The sequence below is a fragment of the Poecilia formosa genome, unplaced genomic scaffold (genome assembly GCF_000485575.1).
Source record: "Poecilia formosa unplaced genomic scaffold, Poecilia_formosa-5.1.2 Scaffold276, whole genome shotgun sequence".
Lineage (NCBI taxonomy): Eukaryota > Metazoa > Chordata > Actinopteri > Cyprinodontiformes > Poeciliidae > Poecilia > Poecilia formosa.
The window spans coordinates 298,569-318,635 of NW_006800215.1; the positions used below are offsets into that span (position 1 = coordinate 298,569).

At 39.1% G+C, this 20,067-nt stretch overlaps 1 protein-coding gene across 2 annotated transcripts in view; it reads left to right on the forward strand.

Moving 5' to 3' along the window:
• ajap1 (adherens junctions associated protein 1) overlaps nt 1-20,067 on the forward strand; it is a 57,423-nt gene that overhangs the window by 11,226 nt on the left and 26,130 nt on the right. For both annotated transcript variants that reach the window (XM_007571216.2, XM_007571217.2), the window contains exon 2: nt 15,686-16,446. In XM_007571216.2, coding sequence (XP_007571278.1) covers nt 15,686-16,446 — 761 coding nt within the window. The remainder of the gene's footprint in view (nt 1-15,685; nt 16,447-20,067) is intronic.

Genomic DNA, 20,067 nt, shown 5'->3' on the forward strand with positions numbered 1-20,067 from the left:
TATATTTGTCCAATTGTAAAGTTAATTCCGTTTCTAATGTAGCGCTGAGTTCGTGTTGATAATGCGATGGTCTGGCTCAGACGTTACAGAGAGCTCTTGTTGTATTCAGTGGTGTTGTGCTGCCTTACCAGAGTCTTGATTTTCTTTACAGGACATGTCTGCCGACCCTGACTTGAAAACAGTGATTATTCTGGGTCAGACTCTTTTGAAGCCACATGCTGGAATTAATGGGAGCGAGAAGGGCAGAAAACGGGGCTGGTATCATGTCCTGGTTTTCTCAGTCTGCTGCAGTTGTAAGAAGGAGAAAAAGTGTCACTTCTCATTGAACCCACTGGGGTCCTTAAATACTAACTCATGTTTTCTGCGAGATAGCAATGTAATTATGTAATTACAAAAAAAACAAAACAAAAAAAAAAAATGTTTGAAGATTTTTCTTTTTTAATATTGTGTGAATTAGGATTAAATGTTTGTGCATCAGCAGTGTTTGCTTTTTTAAGGCGAGGAGAGATTTTAAGCTCTATAAAGCTAAATTTACTTGTAATTTTACAATGATTCTAATATACCATAAACACTTTCTACTACAGAGAGAACTGATTTGCTATCTTCATGTAACAGTGCAGTTATATTCTGGTAAGTCATCAGCTAACTGACCAAATAGAGTTTTTAAAAACGATTTGGTATGGAAGATACTATAAAAGAATGAACAATATTTTCAGGCCTCCGCAATAGCATTGTTTTAGGTTAAAATTAAATGTGCCACTGATGAAGTTATTTCTCAATGTTTCAGAAATAGTTTGAGTGGATCAATTCAGGAACTTTGGTCTTTTTTGTATTTGCAGTTTTCATTTATTTTCTTATGTTAGACTTTAATATTTCAACTGTCATTTGTAATACTGCCCTTATCTGTGGTCTTTTTAATTCATTATGTTGTGTGAACTTATAATAAATGTTTTTAATGATTAGACCTGCAGGCAGATGTGACTCAGAAATGCAAATCTTTGTTTTTGTGGTATAATTTTAAAGATACATCGTCATCAGTCTTTTCATAAGTTCTTTGTAACAGTGTAAAACATTTGTAACAATATACATCTACATTTTTTTCTCTTTTTACATATATTATATATTATTTTACTTTTAAAGCCTGTTCTTGGTGCCCAGTCTTCAGAGAACATAGGGCTGTTTTCTACTTCTTTCCGTTTTTATTTGCACGTGGCTGTAAAGGTAGAATTAAACTGACGAGAGGATTTATAGGAAAAATCTTGTTCATGATCAGAGTAGAAAAACAATCTGCAAATTTTCAGTTGTTCATTTTTTCCAGGCATGTGGAAAAAACACATGAAATTTAGAGTTAAATGGAAGAGAAATAAGTGGGTGAAGCAAGATGCACCCCCTCTTCTTTTCCACATGCAGTGCTTGTGTTACAGCTGCTCAACAAACTTACCGAGGATGATGTTTCTAATTTACTCTGTGATCTGTGGACGGCCCAAACATGTCTGGCTGTGACATGCTGAATCATTTGAAAATTGCACCATTCGGATGTTCTATCCATTTTGGCCATTTCGGCTTCTTCTTGCGTTTGGAGTTTGTCTATAAATATTGATGTATGTAAAATACCGTCTCGTTCCTCCTGTTAAATTCAGCTGTAGCAGTCAAAAAGCATCTTTTGCCTTGCCGCTGGGGTCCAATCTGCACTGCTGTTTGCACTGTACTCACAGTGAGTCATCTGTAAGGAGAAGTGTCCTTGCTCCTCGGCCTGAATGTTATCAGAGAGTTTTTACGGCCCAGAGGGGCGACACTACCGCACAGCTTCTTCACCGTTCACTCGTTTCTTTCTCCATCTCTGTCACTCTCTTAGGGTAATGCAAATGCATACTCCATGTCCTTCCATCTCTATTTTAGGACTCTCCTCACTAGCATTGACTCGCTACGCTGGGGGGCTGGCAGGACCAGGGAAGGTGGAGTGAATGGAAACAAAATGTAAGAGCTCTCACACGCTCCCTACTGTCTTGGGCGTATTCTCTACACACAATCCCTGAAAAGGTGAATAAAATAGCCAGAGCTCCTTCATGGTGGTCTGAATGCGTTTGACTTGAGAAGACGACGTAATCCGTCCTCAAAACCCCCCGGAGGCTTTTGAGGGAAGCCAGGGAAGCCAGTTTAAGCCAGGGAAGCCAGTTTAATAAAAAGCGCTGAGCTTTTTATTAAACAACTTAGCTATAAATAACCTCTTAACACTACAAGGCGCTGGATACCAGAAAGGGCTTTTCCATCGCGAAGACTTTTCTGAATAACCAGACAAGGTGTTACTCCTGTAGACGCTGCCACATACAGTAGGTCAGCTTTTCATGAAATTTCCCCCAGACTTGTCAGGGAGAAGGATGCGAAGCCGCTGGATTGTTAAATTGCTGTATCAAAACTTCTCATTTGCCGTTTGTGCGTCACGATGCAAGATTTTATAAAACCAGAAAAGTCCATATATCACCGAGACAGAGCAGAGCTAAGTTTAGGTGGGGGGGGGGGTTCAAAGTTTTGATGGATGACTACCACTTTATGGAGGCAGCATATGATTGAGGGCAGCGCAGAAAAACACACACACACACAAACTCTTAGTCACTAAATTGAACTTTTGCACACAATTTCCATGAATAACTGCAGAGCTTATGGGCATGGGGTTTCAAATGTTTGAGGCAGGCAGAACGTTGGTTTGTAAGTCACCTCACAGAACAGCTCTGCTTTCTGCTCCCCTGAATGGGTTTCATCATTTCCTGTTGACTATTTAACATGTTTAAATTGACCAGGTTTGTTTGAAGGTGCACAGTTCCTCTCAGAGTTGGTTACATCATAGACATATGTGGAGAAAACTCATTTCTGAAAATGAAACTCAAGTCATTAACTGGGTTATTGATGCCCTTAAACAAGGGGGAGTCATAAAAGGTTGTTGCTATAGAAGCTGGTTGGACATAGAGTGACATATTCCAACACATTCGTAGAAAATTGAGTGGCAGGAAAAGATGCACAAGCAATCGAAATAACCACAGCTTGTAGGTTATATTGTTAAGGGAAATCCATTCATTTGGTGGAACTCCACAATCAGCAGACTGGGCCTGGAGTCAGGGCACCAAGAGGCTCCACACTGATGAGTGTTACAAATATCGCATTCCTTGTGTCTAGCCTGTCCTCAACTGGGCTAAGGAGGAGAAAAATTGGACTTTTGGTAACAGCTCTAAAAGTCCTGCTTGCAGATGAAAGTAAAGTTTGTATTTAATTTGGAAATCAAATTAAATACAGAGTCTGGCGGAAGAGTGGAGAGGCACAGAATTTATGCTGCTTGAAGTGTGGTGGGATGTTTCAGTCTGTGATGATTTGGGATGTCATGTGATACGTCGGTGTTGGTCCGCTGTGTTTTCTGAAAATTTCAGAGCACTTCATACTTCCTTTTGTTGGTTTTATTTTCCAGAACTGGACTTGGGATCTCCCCACGCTGCCAAAGAGACCAAATGGTGCTTCAGTGGTGTTATTGTGCTTGATTGGCCAGTAAAAAGGCCGGAGAACCTATAAAGTATAGATGAAACACCAGAACCAACAATGCAGATGACCTGAAGGCCGCTATCAAAGCAACCTGCTGTCATTACACACCCGTAGAACCACAGGCTGATCAACGCAATGTTGCAGTAATTTATGCCAAAGGAAGCCCAGCAACACACACAGGAAGTCCAGCAGGCCCAAATGAACTCTGTCAGATTTGATTTCAACACTTTTATAGTGTCTAAATGGATCCACACCAGAAAGAGTTAATTCAACTCTTTTTGAAGAGTTGGTACTTTAACTCTAATTAAGTGTCAAATATCTGTCTGGAGTTAGTCATTTAGCACTAAGTAACACTAACTCGGTGTTAGATCTTAAATATTAACTCTCCCAGACTATGTTTTTTTTTTTTTTTATTTCATAAGAATTGTTTGTGATTAATATCAAATAGATGTGCATTTTATTATTTCAAACTTTTAAAATTTCTTTGGAAAATAAACATTTAATGAAGAGGCAATGCAATGATTTTCTGTGATGCATTTATTTCAAAACATGTATCATAATTAGAAAACATGTGACAACGTGGAATGATGTACACTTTCATGTTTCACATGTCGCTTTCATTCAAACATCATTTATCAAAAGGTCTGACATATCAGCTGTGCAATACAAAAAAATTGTATAATTAATAAATTTTTCTTCAACACAGTATGTATGAAATTGTTCAAAGTACAAGGCGGCGAATGTAATGCATGCAGTTCTTGTAATATGATATAGTTCATTTTGAGCATAGAAATGTTCATATTTTCCAGTCGTTTTTTTGTTTCGACACGCAAATGTATTTAGTGTGCTTGATGCGTCTTGACAGTCACAGGTATTTACTTTCTTTTAGTTTTGACCACCAGCCCCTGGTTGGATATCAGAACGGCTCTTGCTTCTGTGGGAACACGAACATGTGACTGACAGCCACGTAAACAAAATAAAAGAAATCACTAACGTTTTTCTTTGACCTGTTGCCAAGTCTATTTAAAAACAAAAATCTATGAATTTTTATTGTGAAATGTTGCTTGTCAAAGATTTTTAACAGTTTATTTCCGGGGGCTGGGGGGGGGAGGGAGAACCAACATTCCATATTTTCAAACCAAATTTTTTTTTGCAGTAGAAGCAGTTTTACTTAGTTCAAGTGCACGGTTAAGTGATGAAGCTTAAGTGTTTATAAGTGACTGTGATGCAAAACTACAACGGCAGTATAAGAGGTTTCCATACAGACAATTGATCTTTAGGTGGTTTTTATAACAAGGCTGAACATAAGGAGACATCTTCTGTCCTCACCGTGGATATTAGCACTTCCACTGGAAACACACAGGTCTGTGTATCTGCATATACACTTTTCTTCAGCTGTACTGGTAATAGTAATTCAGTGTTAAATACATGATCAAACATTTAGAATGACTAAGAGAGTTTCTGTCTGCAGCAGACTTCCTTATCCTTTGTTTCGATTTAGTATCTTGCCTCACATGAGTGATAATCAGAGTGAGGCTTTCTTTTCACAAATATGTTTTGACAAAGCTTAGTAAAAGTGCTGGCATTGCTGTACATGTAGATTGGAGTCACACACGCAATCTGCTATTGTAATCCCTTCAATTTACATTTGTTTTAGTTCACCTGTCGCAAACTAAAGGAGTCAACTCTTGGTGCAAAATGTCACCGTTTATAAAGGATGCTGAATTGGTTCGCTGCCTCCCATCATACCCAGCAAGGATCTGACTGGGAAAATGTGACAGGGAAATTCAGCGCAGCATGTAAAGACCCGTCAATGATGCTTTAGTAGATTGCTGCCAGGGTGTGTAATCAGTTTAAAGTTGCGCGATCTTTCTGTACGTTCAAACATTTTTGACTCCAGTTTTCATCCAGATGAATGTTAGGTTGTTTGGCAACTCTACCGATGGTGCTAGATGTGGGTTGGTGTTGGATGTGTAACGCCATGAAATGTTTTTATTTATTTTATTTTTTATGTCTAAATCAGTCACAGTTGTCAGTATTATCACGCCTTTGTTAAAATACATAGAAAATTGTCAAAAACTACTTTTGCAAGCTGATGTTTTGCTCAGACTTAAGCACTGTTAAGATTTTCTGTAGCATAAATAATATTATTAGAAGCAATAGTAACTAGTAACTTTAGTCACATAGTTTATCTCATTGATGCTCTTGTTGCTGGAATTTTTTGGCAACTGCCCTTTATTGAATAATGTCTCTGAGAGAGAGAGAGAGAGAGATTATAGTTGATCTAAGTTGACTCAGATGCCAAGTAAGTAGCTCTTTACCAAACTCAAAGAAAACTAAAACTAAGAAAAGGCAGAATAAAATCTTACAAGCTATGTTTCCTAATCAAAGTTTGATTATAAACTTTGATTAGAAAAAGTTTCTAGTCAAAGTTTCTAATCAACTTTTGATTATGTTTTCTAATCAAAAGTTGGAAAACATAAGTTCTGTTCTTCTGCATGGGCTAAGAAAAAAATTCAAAACGTCTTTTTTTGCCATTTTTAAGTCCAAAATACACCAAAATGTACAAATTAATGCTGTTTGTTCTTAAATATAGAGGATCCCTACTTTTGTCTGCTGTGTAGTATCTGACAAAATTCTCAGTTTTTAAAACTAAAGTCAATAAATCCAGGTTTAATGATAAGATGATCTTAAAATGATAAACATACCAAATGTTAATCCTTTATTCATTTAACAGCTGTGCTTGTATGATCCCACAGTTCTCAGTTCTCGTGTGCCAGCCACACCGGTCGTCAGACGAGGTCCAGGACCGATTCAAAATCTCCCAGCCAGACTCGATAAACACGCTTTCATAATGTCATTAGAGCTCATTGACTGACTCTAATAGCAGAAAATGAAATGTCACAAGACATTAAAGAGCACAAAGTCATCAAGCATTCATAAAGGAAGGTAAATCTAGTAACTTCAGATACTAATGTAAATTTAAGAGTGTAAGTCAATTAAAAGTACAAATTTGCACACACTTAATGCATGCTATGTTTAGACTCCATAGGCGAAATGCATTTGCATGCCTTGTTTTAAGTTCACAGCCTGACAGATGAAATGTGAGAGCTGAAAGAAAAAGGCAAGTCAAGTGAAACAAGTGTTTTTTGAGATGTAGTCCTCCACTATGTACTCACAAAGTCTCACTTTAACCTCTGCTGTGCCCGTTTGGACCCACGAGAGAAAAACGCCCACTCCGGGCTGAAACTTTGTGACCTGTTGCTGGTATACCTTTCCCCCAGTGGCTCTTCTTTATTTCTAGCTAGTGCTTACTTTGGAAGCGAGTGGGAGAGAAACGGATACCGTGGTTCAGCCTGTAAATACTCCCAACAATTGCAAGTGCTTCCCTGAATACATGGTTACTTTTTGAACTCTGATATTGTGAACACACAGACCTGAATAGAAGCACTTTTTTCAGGAGCAGGAACCCCACCCCCACCCCCCCGTGCCCCCCATCCCCGATGGGAGGTCAAAGAAAATGTCTTCCACTGCCTGATCACGTCATTTTCAGCAGGGGTGGAGCATTTTGTGACGGTTGTATCGACTAGAAAACTAAGCGTGCTCTGCGGCTGAGCGGTTGAGGGTACGTTGATGAAATTTCTTCTCACCTCAGCCGAGGGACACTAGTTGCCTTTTTCACCTCCCTGAGGTGAGGAACCCATCTACTGAGACCTTGCTCCTGCAAAACGCTCAGCTACTTCTAATTAAGACCTACTTTGCACAGGAGATTGCAAAATGATGATGACACAGGAAGTGGGCCAGGCATACAGTGCAGAAACAATAATTAGGTGCACTGGTTGATTGGACGCAGATATAACAGTTTTGTTTCACCAGGTCCAATGTTCTGAGTTCATGAATCAGAAAAGCCTTTAGTTTTTGGACTCTTGCACTGTCATAAAAAAATAACATACACTACAAGGGACGACCGATTCAGTGGGAAGACCAGTTGTCTTGATATCCAAAAGTTGTGAGTTTGATCCCAGCTTCCTCCAATTGCATCCTGACGTGGCCCTGGGCAGGGCACTTACTCTGATTTTGCCCACTGATCTGTCTGAGTGTGATTGGCTGAGTGTGGCTCCCGCATTTGAACACTTACAGGAAAAATTGAAATTTCTTCTTCTTCAACTCCCCCAACTTATCAAGCTTTATAATATGTCAATGGTGTGTAGAGCAGAACTGAATAATGCTTCACACACGTTAATGAAGACGTTCGGTTGTAAAGACTTTCTATGTTATATGTGCAGACCGATTCAATAAATTACAACATTACTAAAAAAAGCACATTTATTTCAGGAACTTTATCATTAAGCCAACCACAATTTATAGATTGACTACACACAGATAGATGTTGATGATTTTCCATGTACACGTAAAGAAAACATGAGATTTAAGATTAGAAAATTACAGCAGACCATTAAAAAAAACCCAAATATTTAATATAAAAATGTCAGCTTAATAAAAAAATATGTTAAATACCTCCTTACTATTTTTGAAAGGTATTTTAATTTGATAGGACAGGGCTCATGTGAATGCATGTTCCAATGTACTGAGTATGACTTTATACGTCTTTAGCAGTGAAATTTGGCTGTGTAAAACGTAGCAAAGTAAATAAAAGTATGTCACCATTACTATTTTAGTTTCACGAGGGGCCAGACTTTCTTATATCATGATAAATCAGTTATCCTAGATGGAGATGGAAGCCAGGACCAGTGGAAATATGCAGTTCAGTTCATTTATGCATGCGTTTCAAGGATGTTTTTGTGGTTATTTATTGAGATAAGATTTCTAAGAGAGATTCACTGATATGCAATGTTTAGATGGAAGGCTATGAAATGCTGCGTTTTCAGGAACAAAATAGAAGTTCAAATTTTGAAGTAATAAATGCTACTTGAGGCTACTAAGATGCTGCCTTTTAAATTAGGACATGCATTGATAATAAGCATTTTATTGAGACACATGTTAAATACTTTGGCAAAATATTCAAACAGTTTAAATAACTAATGAACACATTTTAAGAAAAAAAAACAAAAAAAAAACACAGTTACTGAAGCAGTGTGTGTTGGAGAGGAGCAATTTGCATCAACCTAAAGGTTAGATTGACTAACTGAAATATATCGAGAAGATTGGACAATAAATTATAACCAGTGCCTATGTCTTTAATAAAAGTTTATGTATTAGCATATACTTTTGTTGACCAAATAATTACTGCTGTTAATTCACAGAATGCAGTTGTGACTTCACACTATTAGTCAGATTTAGATCATCACATGATTTCCATGGCAGCATGCTTGTCTTTCTTGCGACCAGTTTATGCTCTTCTAAGCATTCACACCAGTCATGGTGTCAGTGCTGCGAGCGCAGAGGGGTTTGATACACCACAATAAATCTTAGTAGCTAAACAACATCACTTTGAACAGACCCAGAATTTTTACTGTCAAAAAAAGAAAAAAAAAAAAAGAAAAAAAAAATTTTACCCTCCCCCTCCCTGAAAGTGCAGTTATTTAAGGTGGAAAATGTAATTACTCCACCCAGAGAGAGCTTTGGTCTCTCTGGGTGACCAAAGCTCACCCAGAGAGCTTTGGTGGAGTAAGAAGCCTCAAGTGCTACTCAGGCAGGATTCACTCACTCCAGGGTGTGAAAAACAACAGGCTAGTGACCCTGCTATTTATGGAAGAGTGCAAACCACAGAGGACCACTCCACATGTCAAAAATCTGTCATATGGGCAGACATTTACTTGTGCAGAGCGACCCGTATCTTCAGGGCAGAACACGCCGCAAGGAAGGCTTTTTGTTAATAAATACTGTTGCTCTTCGCTCAAGCAGTCCAAACAGGATTATACTGAGGATCTTACTCACACACTTCAAATGCTTGTTTTTATTCATTATAGTCCTTTTGATTCTTTTGTAGTGGCAGCGTTAAGTTTCCACTTTCAAAGCTCGGTAACTGTAATATACCTGAATTGTTTTCAGCAGATCATGGTGGGATTTGATGAGAAATTTTTGCAGGGAATAAAAAAAAAAGCGACATTTATTATTCAAGATTGAGATTTTGCTGTTTTTCTATTGGTTGTTGCTGATTAAAGATATCCAAAACACAAATTATTTATCAAATAAACTATATAAATCAAATCTTAAATCATATTCCAGTAATGTTTTGGTGTGAACAGAAAACCCTGGTTGTGCTTTTCAGACTGACATTTCTGCACATGGACATCATGTGTTGAATTTGGCGTGACTGTCAGTGACTTATGCAAAGCCCCAACTGACTGTAGCATCTGTAAGAAGCGGCAGAGTAAGTTGCCAGTAGATTTACTGAATATAGCACAGCTTAAGCCCATAAAAAGAAAAAAAAAAAAATCTTGGTCAGCGAAGCCTGCTGTAGCGCTCTTTCATAATTGGGCTTGAAAAGCATAATCCCAATTCACTGCTCTAAAATTTTACATGTCACATCTACTCTTACATCACAAGCTTCCTGTAGAAATTCCTCACTGAGTTTGATGAAGGACTGCAGAGGGAGAGCTCAGACTCCAGCAAGATTGAGCATATGGCAAATATCATTAACTCTGAGTCGAGAAACCACGAGAGAGATTGCCTAATATGGTACATGTGAACATGCTGTGTGTGTGTTTTTTGATACTTGAACGTTGTGAGCTTTTACGTGCCACGCTCAGAGATTTTTGCCTGATGCGGATTGAAGCCCAAGGTGCCTCTTTCATCTGCTGTCTGTCAAGTCTTGGGTAAAACCATCAATCCAGCAAGTCTTTTGGTGACCTTCAAACCAGAGTCCTCCGGGGCAACAGACGCGCTAATTAAAGGTTTGCTCCAAATCTTTACTTGGTACTGCAGCTCCCAGTACGTCTGGCTCAAGCAGAAGCTTGATATGCTGAGATAGAACTTGGGGAGATGATAAATAATGCCATAGCATATTTTCTGCTTTACTTCCAGTTATAACTTTCACACGTCAGCTGATAAAAATGGGCATCATCTTCTTTCTAGACATCTAGATGTCGTAGCCTTTTAGATTAAAAGACTAAATATTATGCTACTAGATTATTTTTTTCTTTTCTTTTTTTTGTCCAAAAGATTCACAGCTTCTGGCAAAAAGTGTCTCATTCACATTTTTCAGGCTGTAACCACAAACTAGTGGAGCATGTCTGTGAATCAGAAGAAAAACTTTGCATGTTTAGGTTTTTTTTTTTAAACCATTTTTACAACTAAAAACCAAAACATTTAGACATTCACTGGTGTTTCTCTGCCTCTATTCTTATACAACTGTTTCAACCAACAGCTGCTTAATCGACACCAGTGTACATATTAAATTCAGTCCTGTAAAGACCTCATATTTGTGTTAGAGAACATTAGAGAACAAGTGGCATCATGAAGACCAAGAAACCCAAATGGGTTAGAGAGAAAGTTGTGGAGAAAAGTAGAGTTGTGTTGTAACAGTATCCCAAACTATAAGCCTCTGATAGTGCACTGCCAAACCACCGACATGGAGAGAGAATGACAAAGCTGCAAACTTAGAAACCTCCCAAACTGGTAGAGTGGGCAATGGGAGCATTAATCAGAGATGGAACCAAGAAGCCCATGGTAACTGTGGAGGAGATGCAGAGCTCCACAGTTCATGCTGGGTAACCTGGCAACAAGGAAACTGTCGGCCATACATCCCACAAAAATTGCATTTACGTAAGGAGAAAGTGATTGTTCAAAGAAAGCCATTGATGAAAGAATGCCATTAAATGTATTTTTGCAAAAGTTTACTATAGTTGTACAACAACCCTAAACACACAGCGGGAGCTTCTGCAGAATGATTTAGATCAAAGATTCCAACACATGATCAATGATTCATGTGTTGGAATGACCCAGTCAAAGATTAGACCTAAATCCAATTGGAAGTCCTTGGCAAGACTTGAAATTTAAGCTTGTAGAGACAAACATCAAAAGACCTGTAGTTGGGAAGAAATGTGGTTTTGCCAAGCCTTGACTGGTGGGAGTTGAATGCGAATGCAAAACCACAGTTTTCAGACTCCACACTTTTAATGAAATAATTTAAATCCATGTACCTTTTTTTTTTTTTGGACTTCACAAAAATACACAATTTTCTGTTGGTCTGTTGCATTAAAAAAAAAGGAAAAAAAAGCAAAGTTTCAGGGATATGAATAATTTTGCCGGGCTCTTTTTATCTAGACCAGAAGGGCTGCATGTGTTATCACGCTCTGAAGATAAAATTGTGAGACTGGGGCAGGAGAAGCTCTGGATAAGGCCATGTCACAAGCTCCACTAAAAGGATTTCCTGCCACATTCCTGGGGCTTACCTAAACTTTGAAGTCAGCCATGGCAGTATGATATAGCATGTGCTCATAAAATAGGACGCCATGCACACCAGTCCCATCAGAAAGCAATCTGGTTTGTTCACGCTGAGAATGTTGCACTACTTCTTCCGCCATCTGTGCAGTGTACTTCCAAATTATATTTTCATTATGCAAGATGTCAGAGTGTGTTAGTGTCTCTTAAATTATCAATGTGCAGTTCCTAGAAAATATTACTTGCGGCTAGGATATTATAGCTCTAGCAAGTCCTGTTGTGATTGGAGTTATGCAAGTAGTACACAATCCAAGTAGGACTGAGGCAGCACATCAGCATACAGAATTGTGTGTGTGAAGAATGAGTAGAAGAACTGCATGCCTTACAAATTAAAATGATTTATGCAGTATTTAATTCTGTCCTCTTCCAATTTATTAAAAAATAAAGATAGATTCTAATGGTAATTCATTGATTTTTTTCTTCTTTTTTTAAATTTGTAACTCCAAAGCACAAAAACCCCCCAAAGAGGATTAAAAATAATAAATTATTTAAGGATGTTTAGCTTAGGTAGCAATGAATTGCTTGAATAATTACATTCTGTTCAGGGGATAACATCCATTTAGTTTGGATATACTTTAATACTTTTTCTTGTTTTTAAGCAATAAAAATCAATCACAAAAAGTTAGAAAAGTTTTCTTTTTCTTTTGGTATCAGATATTCTTAGCTGCAGATCTTATACAGCTCTTAAGCCACTTTACTTCCATTTATAGAGCTACCACATTCATAAGGAAAATGCATTTGCAGGTTGAGCAGTTGAGTATCTAGCTTGAACTGATCCTCTCCGCCAATGACACAACGCATTTGGTGGAGGCAGTGTTTGTCGTCACTGTAGGCGATCTAAGTAGGAAAGATGGGATGACCTGCCTGTTGCCCAGACATCGACACCTTTGAACACTTGTGGAATCAGGTGGGGACGTGCAGTCCATGCCAGTGACCGCCACAACCAAATTCGCCAACTCAAAGCAAATGTTGGTTGAGGAATCGGATGCTGCTGCCCCACAGCAGTGTGTGATCAAGCTGGTGATCAGCAGGAGGATGAGGTGCCAGGTGATTGGAGCTGTGCGTGATTCTCTCACACACCAGCTGAGTCCCCTAATTGTTGAAGAATTGAATTGTTAGATTTTCTTCATGACAGTTCAGGTTTCCTCACAGGCTTTACACATTTTTTTGTATTCTGTGAGTCACTCTGTCAGGGTTTTTATTTTCTGTCAAGTACCCAAAATTCTGCCCCGCACACACACACACACACACACACACACACACACACACACGCACGCACACACACACACACACAAAATGTAGAATCTTGTTTGAAGCTTTTGTTGCAGAGTGTTGTTGGTCGTCTTTACCAGTCATTTATTTCAACACATGGCAACTCAAGATCTGATTCCTTTACTGACCATAATTAAAAAGATGTCCAGGCCAAAGCACACACACTTTGTAAAAATAGCTGAACTCAGACTTATTTGGTGACATGCTGACAGACTTTGGTGAGAAATATGGAGGCCAAGAGATGTCACTGAACCCAATACAGCCACCACATGACACGCAGAGAATCAGCGGACCAACAAGTACCCCTGCATGTACAACAGCAAAAGTTTGAGTTTAAGGTTTGCTAAAAGTCTGGTCTGGCTCTTGCAGGACAGTCTGGGGTTTTTCCAAAGTTCATGTTTGAGCTACGTTAAACCAAGGATATCTCTTTAACAGAGACTTTGATTTCATTTCTGTTGCTTTATATCTTACTCTTCATTAATAGCCATTTTATTTGGTCTGATCTAATGCCCTCAGTCTTCAAAGCTGGCTTTTGGCTGACTCTCTTTATAGTGCACAGAGTGAGATCAGAGCTATTGGTTCTTAGAGATCAATAGGGTGTAATACTTTCTGTGCAGCATAGCTGATTCGCCATGTTATGTTTATCATAATCCTTTTGGAAGTTTAACTTTCTAGATGATAAACTTATTTTTTTTTAAAAAGAGGAATGTGTTTACAGCTTTTTCAGGGAAATAGAAAAGATCCTTTAGAGATGTCCTTAATTTAACATACAGTATGTTGAAATCTTGCTTATAAATCAAAAAATGCAATTACTGAAGATGAATTATGTATAAGTAAATCAGCTTTTGAGGTCAATTAGAAGTTTGGGACCATATTGCTTTTCAGATCCGGCTTATTTTCCACGTACAAATGAAAAATGACGTGACTGTTGCAGAACTTCTCTCTGCTAACTTGGACTCAGATTTAAATGCTAAATGTTTTACAATCATACCTATTAATCTTGTACAACTCTACTTTTCCCGTTGCAAAGTCATTTTATTAATGACAAGGAACATCCACTTCCCCTATCGCATATTGAATTCATCTGGCCTGTAGAGTCAGAAGTGAATCGTCTCGAGTCTCCAGGTTGGGTGGGAGCCAGGATCAGTGCCAGAAAGTCTGAGGTCAGGGCCAGGGCTCGTACAAGACAAATTATCACCCGTATTTTTAGCTGTCGATGGTACACTGACCTTGTCGCAGCTCTTTCGTGATCACATCAGTCACCTTTTATGGCTCAATTAAAATGGCGTTTTAAATTATTCCTTTATAAGGGGCTTGTTGGTCCCTCAAACCTCAGTTGAGAAGTAGGGAAGAATGAAAACATGGTTTCTCTTATCAGTCTCAGCCCCACTGTATTTAAGCACTGCATAAAAAGAAACTAATGCTGACAATCAAGAGTCATTTTATTCTTAAATAATCACATTAGCTCCATTAAAGTTGTCAAATGACTAACTAAACTCTTGTAATACACATAGTTTCCAGTACAACTAGGCAGTGTACGGGTGATAGTAGAGTGCCAGAGTGGCACAAACAAGCCTCTATAATTATCCGATGTCTTTTTGATGCCTCTAACCATTGATGAAACCGACCAGCCTGTTTTCATTTGTCATCAAACTCTGTGACGCCTCCAAAAGGAGCTATCCTTGTGGGCTCAAATTGGGCAAGGACAGCAGAGATTAAAGATAGCCTATAATGAGGTTTCTCCCTCAGGAATCAATGTGTAGCTTTGTCCCAGGGGCCTCTGAAGGTTGAGTTTAAAAGCAACCCACTACCGGGTCACAGCCTGAATACACAGCCCATCTATCACCTTGTGATCAGAAAGCGAAGTTTATACCGAAGCCAAGACTTGCTAATCAGTAAACTATCTCAGTCTAAATGATAAAAAAAATAAAATAAAATGAAATCAGCTATGTATTTGTCATGCTGTGTAATCTGCTGGCATAGTGTAGGACAGCCTTAAGCATTGCTCTGCATAATCAGCTTGCTCCTTAGGAATCAGATGACTTTGTGTCTGGGAGAGATAATGTAGAATATGATGATCAGCTAAAGCACACCGACCTTGCGTGTTGGTCTAATTGATACGAATCTGGGATGTCAAGGATAACTCAATCTTGCCGTTAATAGTTCAGAGCGAAGAGGTACAAATCCAGCGCCTTTCTCATATTCTGCAACATTTACTTTACAACTGACCTTTATACTGTAATTCAAGAGCCCCTTTGTAAAAGTAATTATTGCCAAGGCCTAATGGAGCAGCTGTTGCAGAAGTTGTGGAGTCTAAACCTTGATTGGTGTGCAAAAGGATAATAACTCCAAATGCAAATATTTACATTTTTAACTAGATGGCAGAAGATTGAGCAAGTCTGTACTGGATGTATTTTGATAAGATTTTCCTCGTCAGTAAAATGACATGTCTCATTTATATGTTGTGTTTTCTCTGCAGTTCGCCTGCTCTGAGGCCAGGCAGCTGTGTGGGGCACTGGGTCTGGATCCTGCTGGCCATGACTCACCTCACCTTGGACTTCTCTGTGTGCAGCCCCCTCAGCCCGGGCCTGGGGATCAAGCTCACACCTAAATTGGTTGCTCGCTCCTGGCCTCGGTTGCAACCCCTCTGGGATATGCCCAACAAGCTTCACTGGAGAACAGTGGGCCCATTGGCGCGTCGACTCCTCCACCCCGTTCCTCCACCTCAAGAGAACAGGGCAGGGATGGGGCTAAAATCCAAAGGTCAAATGCACCGGAAGTTAGCACATAGAGGACAAGCGGCATGTAAGGATTGCTGGTCCAAATACTCTCAAACAGAGCCAAGTGACCCTTTGGCTGGGATAGTAGAAACTCCAGTGGCGTCGAGAGGAAAGTTGTTAATCAGAGCCAGGAGGCAACTCAAAGGGAACAGCTACAACAAGCTTCAGGAGGGCCCGAATGCTACGGTGAATACTAAGGGGACTACTACGGTGCCTAGTTTCATAGACTGGGGACCCACAGGGACAGATAGCACTGATGATGACAGCAAAGGAGAAATCAATGAAAGGCTATCCACCAGGGCCTCACCCACCACAGTGGCAACAACTACTGGCACTACTTCAAGGGTCTCCGAAAGGACGTTCACTGTGGTGACCTCAACACAGTCCAAGAGTACCACCAAGTCCTCTATCAGCAAACCAGAGACTGCCAAACCACCAAAGCCATATGGGGACACACCAGGTAAGACAAAACGACTACAAAACAAACGGTTTAGTGTGGATTTTAACTTCAGTCCTCGAGGGACAGTTCCTTGCAGCGTTTACTGTAGATGTGTCACTGCTTTAACAAACCTGTCTCAAATAAGGTCAGGTCATTAGTAGGACTCTGATGAACTTTACATAGTGAGAAAGTAATTAAACAATCCGGTTCAGGTGTGTTGTACCAGTGACACCTCTAGTTGTTGCAGGACACCGGCACTTGAGGACTAGAGTTGAAGATGCCTGGTTTAAAATGACATTTCATCTAGTTGTACTTCAATAGATTCAACACATGACTTCAGTGCAGAAAAATGCATTCTATAAAAGTTGTCTTTTCAATATAAAAGGGTTTATTGACAGTTGAGCATGGCTGACCTTTTGACCAGGACAAGAATATATTTTGTGCCTTTAATGTTAAATATAAAACAACTGTTTAAGCCTTGTTCAAGTTTCAACCTCATTGATTAGCAATTACAACTCATTTATATGAAGAATTATCAACTTGCAGTGATCCACATCACTGTATACCCAATTCAGTTTCCTTTGGCTTGTTGGATCTGGACCAAATTGTAATGAATGGTGACCCATTCCAATTTTATAAACTCTTGGGGATTTTCACAATTTGTTGGCTTCTGTGTATCCACCTCCATTTTGAGAACGGACCACAGATTTATAATGTGACTTGTGGGGTTTCCTGGACGTCGGATAAGGATTCAGTGTTGTATTCTTTGAGATGCTACCTTCTTATTTTTGCCTTTTGGTGTGGTGTTAGATTGCACTCAGACAAGCACAAAAGTTTGCTGAAAAGAAGTCACTCTTAGACAAAGTTTCGATCACATTCTTTATTCCTGGTAGAATAGTTGTGCAAAATTGTGTGTAATCCCAGTCCTTTGAATGGAAAGCAACCTCACACAGTAGGATGCTTAACTAATGTGTGAACATGACCAGCATAGTGGTCATGTTCACATTCAGCTGTTTTATTCTTGTGACGAATGATTTTTCAGATTATGTTCTGTGCATTTCAAGACGCTGGACTTCTATACATTGTTAGCACAACGGCATCCAAAAGAATAATATTCCTGTTATTCAAATAACAGGAATATAGTATTCTGCCTTATGTAAATGTACAATACCTAATATAAACCATAGATCTAAACAGCTCATGAAGTGGCAGTAGCAACAATATTAACAAAACCCTATAGATAAGTGGGAAGAATGGGACTGGTGGCATAGAGGACACTGTCCTTTTCTTAGTTCAAATATGTCCATGATATTCTGAGTTAATGCTAATTTTAAGAGTTTCAAGCCACCTACAGTCACTTTGACAAAAGATGCCCGTAGCTGTATGTTATTTTAGTATATTTTATCAAAATTGTGGTGAGTTGGTGAGATACAGCAATCTATAACACAATTTGATTGCGATTTTCCTCTCCTTGCTGTGCTGTCTGACTGAGGGGATCCTGGTTAGTCAAAGTGACTATTAAAAGCAGTGAACTGGATCAAACTCACCAGATGAAAGTGGGTTGGACTAATGCTAATTTTTCCTTACCATAGAAAATGTGCAGTGATAATTAACATAGACGGTGTGAACTTGTCGGGCTAGAGGGAAGGATTATGTTATTTGGATAGAGGAGCAGAAGGAAAAAAAAAAGTTTGTATGCACGCGTTTCAAAATGGAAGAGTGTGATGCAGTGATTAGAGCGGGCATCCCTTATACAGAGGCTACAAGTCTCAATGCGGCAGTCCCAAGTTCGAGACCCGTCCTCGGTTCCTTTGCCACACGCCCCCCCCCCACACACACACTTCTCTCTGCTCTCTTCTTGTCAGATTACTGCCGAATGAAGAGTGGATGTCCCATGCGCCCCATTGTTTATGCAGGTTCACAAACCACTATGTGTAGGCATTTGATAAATTAAATTAAAGAATAAAAATGGTGATGGTAAAGCATGTGTAAGTAATATTTAAAGGTTTTACCCAGCCAGGATTTAACACCACCAGTCTGGTCCAGTTTTCCTTTATGGCTTCACAGGCTGAAAGTTTGGTAGCCACAGCTGTACACAAGCAAAAGAGAAGAAAAGTATTCTGCTGCCCATCTTTTGTGCTTCCTGCTGAGTTTCTGGCTTCGCCGCTTCTTTGTTGCCCTTCCTGTCACAAGGCTGTTGTCCAGAAGTCTTCATCTGACTGTGTGGGTAGATATACTCACACCTACATTGTGCCAAAGCCACCTAGGCTGTGCACTGGTGTCAACTCGACTCTATTGCCCACTTCTTAGTAGGAGGCCATCTTGGCACTTGCTTGACACTGGATGTCTTGAAGCCAATAAGAAAGTATAAAGCATGTTTCTGTCATAATGCATACTCTTTAAACTTTTTTTGCTGTGGCTCATTTCGCATTAAATCCGTTTAACAATGTAAGTGGAAGATTTGTGTTAAAAAAATAAAAAAAGAAAGCTGCAAATTTGCAAAATGCCAACTACAAACTTAAGCCATTACTGTAGTCATATTTTGAAAGTATAAAAGTTTTTGTCATTATATGAAGAAGCGTAAAATGAAATGGTTGAGATGCATTTGTGTGGGTGAAAGAATTTACATCGAGAACTCTCAAAACTCCTGAAAAGACAGACTTACCAACATTTTCTGTGGAATTAAGAATCCAATGTTCTGGAAAAGAAAAAAAAGGAAGAGCAAAAAATGTTGTTCTTATGACAAAAATAGGCTGCAAGAGAAATTCTTAGCAATTGCACAGCACTGTTCAGTATTGTTCACAGTCATAACTCATATTTTCCAAGGATTCTGAAATGAATCAGACTATGTTCAATAGACGAGTGTGAAAAGTGCACTGCAGTGTTCTTTGATAAAAGGAGCAGCTCTCGTAAAGTAAGAGATTTTCAGGATGAACATCCTGTGCTTCACATGGAAAGGATTTACCAATATTCTCTGGCAAAAGGGTGATCCAGTTTGCTTTGTTCATGCCTGAAATTCAATCAGGTAGGAAGGAAGACGCACATTTTTCTGCTTATACTTATGTTTTTTGTTGTTGTTGTTGTTTTTTAACGCCGTATAGAGATATACGGATATATTATCCGTATATCAGCAAAGATAATATATCAGTTTATTTAGATTTAGTATAAACAAGATAATTGGAGCCACATATTGAGATTTGCGTTCAGCCACAGAGTCCTGCACAGCCACGAAACGTGCAACAAAATGTTACATTTTGCCAAACGCCGTCATAAAAATCATCAAAAATAATCTTCGGTGCAGCTCTTAGGCACATGATGGAGTATGTCTGAGCAGTAAAGGAAAAGCAAACAGAGGAGCAGAATTCAAACACACAAGGTTTTGCAATGAACATGGACATTAATGTTTTCCACGGTTTATCTCCGATTACGTGGATGTTTAGCACGTTAATATAAAAGATGCACAAAACTGTTAAACTGCTGTTGACTTTAAATTATGAATGCTAAATAAAAAAAAAAAAAAAGTTTTTAAGTACATTTTTTTGTGAAGCATGCATGCGTAACGCTTGCTGCATTTCGTATGAAAGCTCACTGCAGTGGCTCCCTCACATGCATACAGCACCCTTGACTACAGTGAATGCTTGA